Source organism: Propithecus coquereli, unplaced genomic scaffold (assembly GCF_000956105.1).
Source record: "Propithecus coquereli isolate 6110/MARCELLA unplaced genomic scaffold, Pcoq_1.0 Scaffold377, whole genome shotgun sequence".
NCBI lineage: Eukaryota > Metazoa > Chordata > Mammalia > Primates > Indriidae > Propithecus > Propithecus coquereli.
This window is the reverse complement of record NW_012149474.1, coordinates 981532-990854: the sequence shown is the minus strand read 5'-3', so window position 1 is coordinate 990854 and position 9323 is coordinate 981532. Positions and strand designations below refer to the sequence as shown.

Below are 9323 nucleotides of genomic sequence, written 5' to 3'. Positions count from 1 at the left end.
CTCACAGCAACCTCAAACTTCTGGGCTCAAGCAATCCTTCTGCCTCAGCCTCCCAAGTAGTTGGGACTACAGGCATGCGCCACCATGCCCTGCTAATTTTTTCTATATATTTTTAGCTGTCCAGTTAATTTCTTTCTATTTTTAGTAGAGACAGGTTCTCGCTCTTGCTCAGGCTGGTCTTGAACTCCTGACCTTGAGCTATCCTCCTGCCTCGGCCTCCCAGAGTGCTAGGATTACAGGCGTGAGCCACCGCGCCCGGCCTACAGAATTGTTTTTGCCCTTACGCCTTCTTGTCTTCTATAAATTTCAGCATAAGTATGTATTAGTTTGGAACTACACTTTTTTAAAAGTATTTTTAAATTATCTCCTGTCTACAGGTATAGAAACAACATTTCTTTTCCTTGAAAACACATTAATCACATACTGAGAAATTATTTAGAAAACCAAGAACCTGAAAAGCTCTTCCTCTGGTCTATAAAAAGTAGAAAGAAATAGGGAAAAAAAAGTTTCCTATAGATTTGGTAGGAAAAAATCAATTTGACTTTTGTTTGTAAACCAAAGCGCACATTTATGAAAACCAGAAAAGCAGCTATTAAAAAATACATTCCTGTTGTTTCTTTTTCTTTTCGTAGAGATGGGGTCTCGAATTCCTGGCCACAGGGGTTGCCCGCCTCGGCCTCCCAGAGTGCTGGGACTACTGCGAGACTAGGCGAGAGCCACTGCCCCCGGCCTCTTCCACAGGCTTCAGCGTCCCCCCGTGGGAGCTCCTGACTGCCGAGAAGACGCTCCACCACCCTCACCTTCTGTCCCCGACTCCCTGTGGCCACGCTGTCTGTCCTGCTGGGGTGAAGCCATGAAGAGGTGTTGAACACCGCTCCCTCTCTCCAAGTTACTGACTCTAGTAACTTGTCTTTGGCATATCGACGTTGGCCCCACCTCAGCCCTTACGTTACCTGGACGTTTCTAGCCCCGAGAAATCTCGAGGCTCACACAAAAGAAGCCGAAGGGGCACAAGTGACTTTCTGCCTGTGCTGCAGTGGGAGGAAGCTGCAGGAAACCATGCTGATGCTTCCTGACGCTCCATGCCATGTACAGGACCTGCCCTCTGAAGAAAGTGCCAGAAGGCAGGAGCAGAATGCCCAGGACAGCCCCTAGTGGCACCTGGTGACAGCAGGTGGAAAGAGCTCAGCTGCCAGGCAGGGGCAAGCGTGCACCCTGTCAGCACCTGCACGCAGAGACACACCAAATGATGCTTCTCCAAATTTAATAAAATATACGGCAGGAATCACTACATGAGGATAACCTGGGGGTATAAACAATGTCTGTACAAGGTGAGTGCTCAAAAATAATCGCTGGTGTGTATGAAAATATATTCCCCTTTGAAATAAATCCACCTTATTTATACAAACCAAAAACACCTTACCCACAGCAGCTGCCACTTTGCTACAGAAAGGCTTCACGTGTAAATGATCTGGGGGCACGGTGGGCTTCGTGAGCCATGCAGAGGCCACAGAACCGGCCTCAGCGCCACCAGAAGGCACAGGTGGGCCTGGCCGTGGCTCTGGGTCTCTGTGCACATGCAAACGTTACCTCTTTCCGCTCCGCGTCCGCCTGAATTTTGGCCTGGGTCACGGCGGCGTCTCGGTAGGAGCTAGCGTGCTTGGCCTGTTCGAACAGCACCTTCAGCTGCTGTGCCGTGCTGAGCAGAGAATTGACCATGTCCTCCAGGTACAGCCAGCTCCGCTGCTCCGACATCTCCAGTCCACTGACCACTGCGGGGGACGCAGCTTTGGTGGGGGTGGGGGGTGGGATAGCCAGGGCGGGCAGGGATGTCAGCACTAGAACGTTTGGAAAGCAAAATAAACCAGAAATTAATACATTTCCTAGCTTCAAAATGGCCTCCAGGAAAACTCTCGTCAGATGTTGGAAAGTGTCCGACGTGCTAGCATGCTCCAGAGATGGAGACATCTGTACCTCCCCGCTGCCTCCTGCTCCATACTGTAAAATTCCCAATGCTGCCACCCAAAAGCACCTGCTAAGGCCAGACCCCCTCCAATACAGACTGAGAGCTGGGTGTCTGTACATGAGAGAAGCAGGACGTCCCCCTGGTGCAGGGGTGGCCAGGAAACATTTATAGAACCAGCCCGAGGATGATGACGGGATGAGGGCAATGGCCCGACATTAAATCCCAACAACAGCAAAGCGGACAAAAGAACTAAAGTCTCCTGGTTTCATTTCTGCTCACCTAGAAAGCCTTCCTGGATGTCTGTGGTCACATGGAGGAATTTATTAAGGATGACGGGAGTCGGGTTCCTCACAGTTTGAGGAGAAAGTTACAGAGTGAAACAAGGGAACTAGAACAAACCCAGTGGTTTGGGACTAGAACCAGAGAGGGTGCAAACTCACAGCTTTCAACACACACAGATCTAGAACACAGATGTGCACGTGTGTGTTATTGTGTGTGTGCGTGTGAGTGTGTGAGAGGGCCTAGGGACAGACACGCACACAACAGCAGTGCGCACGCCTCCCACCCAGAGACGAGCTGTTGACGTTAACCTCCAGCCCTCTGCAAAGAAAAGTCCTGCGTCGTGCTGCCCATTTCTTGGGGTAAACAGCCCACCGTGTCCTTGTGAAGCGCTGAGCAGGATGTCGCCGGACACGGGCTGAGACAGGACGCGGTCAGCACAAGCCCTGGTGACGGGTGGCTCCAGCCCCAGTGACCAAGCCCCGGGGTACCACTCCCCACTAAAGGGGTTAGCCTCCTGGAAGGCAGAACCAAGATGAGCTGCAAACATCCAGTCACGCCAGAAGCTAGGAAAGGGGCCCTGCTGACCAAGTCCGAAGCGACTGGGGCACAAATAACCCACTGACAAAGCAGGAAGTGGCGTCCACGCTCACAAATGAGCGGCAAGTGTGATGAGGCTGCGTGGGCCTCTGAGGCATCCAGTACCCCTCACAGGTGCACAGTGTCAACAGAAAAGGGTGACCGCGTCACAGGAGTCTGGCCAGCACCACCCTCACCTGGCGGTCTGTGTCACCTTTACAGGGATGGGACCAGAGGAACTCAGTGTCATGGAGCCCTGGGCAGAACCAGCCTCACAGCTGCTGCAACTGACAAGGACGCACACCCCGAGGTGAGGGATGTGCCCCAGCACAACTCTCCTGCGAGCGTCAAGGCATCAGGGCACCCAGCCAGGCCTGGAGGAGACGAAAGATGACCAACCAGAGGATTCTGAATGACGACGCCCCAGATGGCAGGACAGAGGCCACCTTTACTCACTGATGTTAACGTTGCCTTTTATCTCAGGAAAAACACACTAAAGCATTCCAAGTGATGTCAGCAACTTACTCGTAAATGGCTCAGGGTTTTGAAGTTTCTTGTACTGTGTTTGCAACTTCATTTTTTTTTTTTTTTGAGGCAAAGTCTCACTCTGTTGCCCAGGCTAGAGTGCCATGGCATCATTACAGCCCACAGCAGCCTCAAACTCCTGGGCTCAAGCAATCCTCCTACCTCAGCCTCCCGAGTAGCTGGGACTACAGGTCCGTACCATGCCCGGCTAATTTTTCTATTTTTAGTAAAGACGTGGTCTGACTCTTGCTCAGGCTGGTCTGGAACTCCTGACCTCAAGTGATCCTCCCACCTTGGCCTCCCAAACTGCTGGGATACAGGCATGAGCCACTGCACCCGGCCTGCAACGTAATTTTTAAATGTTAACAAAATACCTTGCAGGCCTCCTGCCAGCTGAGCAAAGAGCAGAGCCTGCAAGGACAACCCTGGCCAGCGCAGGACACTGACCCTGCCCTGGCCCGCCCAAGATTCATCAGGACGAGGTAAACAGCGCGAGGCCCAGGGGCTGGAGGTAAGGGTGGGGCTTGGGGAAGGAGGTAAACCTGAGGTGATCTGCCGTAAGGATGGAAAGAGGTTAAACAGGCAAGAAAGAGATGAAGGAAACAAGCAAATGAGAATGAGAAGATATTTTTTTTTCTAAACTTATGAATAAGTTTCTTGCTATATCGTCTATAACGGTGAAGAATGTACAAAACACAGCATGGAAAGGTTCTATCGATCATTTGTTGATGACATGCACCTTTTAAAAAAACTTAATGACATAGAAATGTGTCCAAAATGTGTAGTTAAATGAAAACCAAAGTCAAAATGCATACATAGTGTGATGTCAAAACTGATACACACCTTGGTGCTTCCATTCTTTATTTTTTATTATTATTATTAATTTTGTTTTTTGGGATAAAGTCTCTCTCTGTTGCCCATACTGGAGTGCAGAGGCATCATCCTAGCTCATTGCAGCCTCGAACTCCTGGGCTCAAGCAACCCTCCTGAGTAGCTGGAACTACAGGTGCATGCCACTATACTCAGCTAATTTTTTATTATTTTTTGTAGAGATGGGGTCTCGCTATGTTGCTCAGGCTGGTCTCAAACTCCTGGGCTCAAGTGATCCTCCCAACTCAGCCTCCCAGAGTGCTGGGATCACAGGCATGAGCCACTGCGCCCAGCCTGTGTTTTCATTCTTTCACCAGACACTGAGTGCCCATGCCAGCTCTGAGACCAAGACCCCACCACTAGGCAGTGTGTGTGTGTGTCCTTGTGGGGAAGATGATGGCCGACATGCCCTTCCTCCACCAGGGCCTGACAACAACTGCTTCAGGCTATGTGGGCCAGAGCTGTACGGGAACAGTCTGCCGCCGTACCCAAGGCAGCCTTCCACAACACATAAATCAGTGGGCATGGTTGTACTTCAATGAAACTTTATTTACAAACATACGCAGGGGGCCACATTTTGTGATCTAATGCATCAACAGAAAAAGAAAAAAACACCACACAAACCAAAACAAACGCTGTGTCACTTAGAAATTCTAAGGACAACAACCTGTATGTGTGTGAATTCTCTCAAACTTACCTATTTTGGGATGTGACGTTGGCAGCGCAGCTTCTGGGAAAGGTGCGATCTGGCAGCTGTCCTGATAGCCAGGGTAGTGAGGCTCGGGGTGGCCCACCCGGCACGGGGGCTGCACACCAGCCTCCTGGACTGTCGGTGACAAACAGGACAAGGCAGCCTCAGCCCCGGTGCTGGCATAGATTTTAAACCTAACCGCCTGCAGCTGCCCCACTCGCTGTACACAGCAGCTTCTGGCCACATGTGGCTACTGAGCCCCTGAAAGGTGCTGAGTCTGGACGGGATTTGGGATGTCACATCAAATACATATATAACAAAAACTCATTTCACCTATTTCATTTACTTTCCTACACATGGCCACCGGCTGTTTACAACTGCACACACGGCTTGGCTCACATTTCCATTAGACAGTCTGAGTCTAGAGCAGGAGGCGGCAGACAGGGAGTATTTCTAGCTCTCCCAGCCGTACGGTCTCCATCACAATCAACCAACTCCCACCCCGCCTGCCCCGCCAGCCTGCACAACCTGCCTGGTGCGTCGCCCCTAATGGCACCTGCGCTGCCCCCACCAACAAACATGCCCTTGCCCAAGACCCCCTCTCGGGGTGTCCGCAGCCTACCCAGCCCAACTTGGTAGCCGTGACGCGACGGAATGGTCAGGCGCATCAGGCAGGTGCGGAGGCAGCTCACCTGTGGCTCCCGCGAAGACGTCACCCTGGGCGGGACTCTCTGATATGACTGCCGTAGCCTCCACGGTGGATGCCCGGTCAAAGGTCAGTGCCCCAGAGGTAGTAATCTGTCCCGAGGGGGTCACGGTGACTGAAGAGCAGAAGCACATGTTACGCAGGGCTGCGCCGGGTGGCTGAGCCACGGCTCGCAGGCCCCCCACCAGCCGCTGCTCGAGCGGCACTGGTCTCAGACAGGCCTCAGGAGCCCAGGCCACGGCATGGGCACAGCGCCATTCCCCACATCGCAAGGATCTGTGAGAGCAGACGGCCGTGGCCCCCTGCAGGAAGAAAGCCAGGGTAGGGTGGGCCATCGCTGCCATTTATTGTTTGAATTGTGTGCCGTGGAAACATGTTGCCTAGCCAGAAAACAAAAATATAATAAAATTTTAAACGATTTAAAAATACTTTGTAATCTGAATTAAGAAGACGACTTCCATCAAAGTCGAAAGTATAAAGCGGCCACGTGCGCACACTAGGCATGTCGCTGCGGCCGCCACACTCTCCCTCCATGTACCACCCAGGGCCTCCGCAGAGAGCCAGCGGGTGTTTCAGAGACCCTGTTCTGCACGCGCAACACTCCAGGCTACCTCACCTCACAGTGGCCTGCTGCCGCCTCTCCCCTGCCCTAAATCCTTCCCGCCCCTGTTATGGTTTTAAAAAAGCAGATTTTTTTTTCTCCGTTTCCCTAATCACCCTTTCCTAGACAACTACATCAGTTTATGTGTAACAGGAGAGTATTTAAAAGCCACTAACACTAACAGTGAAAGAACTCTCAGGCAGGAAGGTGTCACAACTGCTGGCGTCTCTGAAGAAGCCTGGTGGCAGGCAGGACATGTCTCCCACACAGCAGCCCCTGCAGCCCTCGCCCCTCTCGTGAGGAAGCACATCCTGAGCACTTGCTAAGGGACTAGGGCTCGATGTCAGGAGATTTCCACTGCGTGTGCCGCACAGCTGCCACCATCCTCAGCCCTGGGAAACAGCCGAGGACACGGCAGACAGCGCCTGGCACCCACATCCCCAGGCAAGGAAGGCGGAGCTCAGCTGGGGACCCTTCCTCACCCCACAGCCCAGAAGGTGTTGACTATCCTTCCAGCCCCACAGTGTGCGTTAGAAAAGAGAATCCCACAGTCGAACGTACCAAGTGGTGACGCGATAAGGGAAATGCACTTAGCTCCCCTCGGTGAAATAGAGCCTTGCTCTACTCACAGGTGGTGGCAGCTGTAGCTGGAAGCAACGTGATATTCTTGGGGGAGTCCTTCTTCACTGGAGTCGTGGGCAGTTCATTCTCCTTCTTGCGCCTCTTGTAAGGCACGAAGAGCCTGACTGGGCCACTCTGTGGAGAAAGGCAGAGTTGGGTGGACTGCACTGCTCTCATGCGAAAAGAAGTTCGTGTTTCTTACTCCTCATTCCACAAAAAGAATGCAGGAAATGAATGAAAATTGACTAAAGAAATTAAAATTTTAAAGAAAAATCAAATAGAACATTTGGAAATCAAAAATTTATTCAAGGAATTACAAAACACAGTGGAAAGCCCCAAGAATAGGTTAGATCAAGCAGAAGAAAGATCTCAAGGATTGAAGACACCGTTCAATTAAATGAGTCAGTCGCAGAGATAGAGAAGACAAATAAGAGAAAAGAACAAAGCCTACAAGAAATAAGGGATTACATGAAGAGGCCTATCGTGAGAATCATAGGCATCCCTGAGGGTGAAGAAGAAAATACACAAGGGTTGGATAACCTATTTGAGGGAATAATGGAGGGAAATTTCCCAGTCCTTGCTAGAAATCTAGATATCCAGGTACAAGAAGCTCAAAGAACTCCTGGGAAATTCACTGCAAAGAAGAAGACACCACGACACATAGTCATCAGACTGACCAAAATAACCATGAAAGAGGCCATCCCATGAGCCGTAAGGCGAAAGCAGCGGGTAACCTACAAAGGAAAACCCATCATACTAACTGCAGACTTCTCAACTGGGACCCTACAAGCCAGAGGGATTGCGGCCCCATTCTCAGTCTTCTCAAATAGAATAATGGCCAACCTAGAATTTTGTATCCTGCAAAACTAAGTTTCTTATATGAAGGACAAATAAAGACCTTCTCTGACAAGCAAAGATTAAGGGAATTCATCAAGACAAGACCTGCCCTCCAGGAAGTACTCAGAACAGTGTTACCCACAGATCGGCACAATAAACACTCACCAATATAAAACCATCCAAAAGCTAAAGGTCAAAGGGCAGATGCCACAATGGCTCAAGAGAGAAAACAAAGCAACAAAGTTCAACTCAACAGGATGAACAGAATCTGCCCTACTTATCAATTCTTTCAATAAGTGTGAATGGCTTAAACTGCCCACTAAAGAGACCATAGGCTGGCCGAATGGATAAATATGCACAAGCCAAGTATCTGCTATCTCCAGGAAACACATCTAGCCCACAGGGATGCATTCAAAGTCAAGGTGAAGGGATGGAAAACAATATTCCATGCAAATGGAAACCAAAAGAAAGCTGGTGTGGCAGTTCTCATATCAGATAACTTACTTTTCAAAACAACAAAAGTAATGAGAGACAATGATGGTCATTATATAATGATAAAGGGAACAATTAAACAAGAAAACATAACAATTCTAAATATTTATGCACCTAACTCAAGTGTACCCAGATTCATAAAGCAAATCCTACTTGATCTAAACAAAATGATAGACAGCAGTACTATAATAGCCAGGGACTTCAACAGGCCACTGACAGAACAGGACAGAGCCTCCGAACAGAAAATAAACAAAGAAACAATGGACTTAAACAGAACTCTAGAACACATGGGTCTGACAGACATTTAGAGAACATTCTACCTAAAACCTGCTGAATATACATTTTTCTCATCAGCTCATGAGACATTCTCTAAGATTGACCATATTCTAGGACACAAAACGTGTCTCAAAAAATTTTAAAAAATAAAAATTATATCATGCATCTTCTCAGACCACAGTGGAATAAAATTAGAAATCAACTGCAACAGAAACACTCTTCTCTACACAAAGTCATGAAATTAAACAACTTACTACTGAACAATTATTGGGTCAAGGAGGAAATTAAGATGGAAACCAAAAGATTCTTTGAACTAAATGATAAAGGGGACACGAGTTATCAAAATCTGTGGAGCATAGCTAAAGCAGTCCTGAGAGGAAAATTTATAGCTATAAAATGCCTACATCCAAAAGACAGAAAGATCACAAATCAATGATCTAATGAATCATCTCAAAGAACTGGAAAAGGATGAGCAAACCAATCCCAAACTCAGCAGAAGAAAAGAAATAACCAAGATCAGAGCAGAACTAAATGAAATCGATAATAAAAGAACAATACAGAAGATTAATAAAAGAAAAGCTTGCTTCTTTGAAAAAATAAACAAGATTGACGTGCCTCTCGCTAGATTAACCAGAAGCAGAAAAGAAAGGACTCTAATAAGCTCAAACAGGAATGAAAAGGAGAAATTACAACTGATACCACGGAAATACAAAATACCATCTATGAATACTATAAATATGTCTATGCACATAAACTTGAAAACATGGAGAAAATGGACAAATTCTTAGAAACACACAGCCTCCCTAAGCTCAGTCAGGAAGATACAGAATTCCTGAACAAACCAATATCAAGTACCAAAACTGAAGCAGCAATAAAAAAC

General features: G+C 48.5%; 1 protein-coding gene across 1 annotated transcript in view; it reads right to left on the bottom strand.

The window, feature by feature from the left end:
• DEAF1 (DEAF1 transcription factor) overlaps nt 1–9323 on the bottom strand; it is a 39089-nt gene that overhangs the window by 19322 nt on the left and 10444 nt on the right. The window contains exons 7-10 of the mRNA XM_012652045.1: nt 6847–6973; nt 5603–5731; nt 4917–5045; nt 1591–1838 (exon numbers count right to left, since the gene is read on the bottom strand). Coding sequence (XP_012507499.1) covers nt 1591–1838; nt 4917–5045; nt 5603–5731; nt 6847–6973 — 633 coding nt within the window. The remainder of the gene's footprint in view (nt 1–1590; nt 1839–4916; nt 5046–5602; nt 5732–6846; nt 6974–9323) is intronic.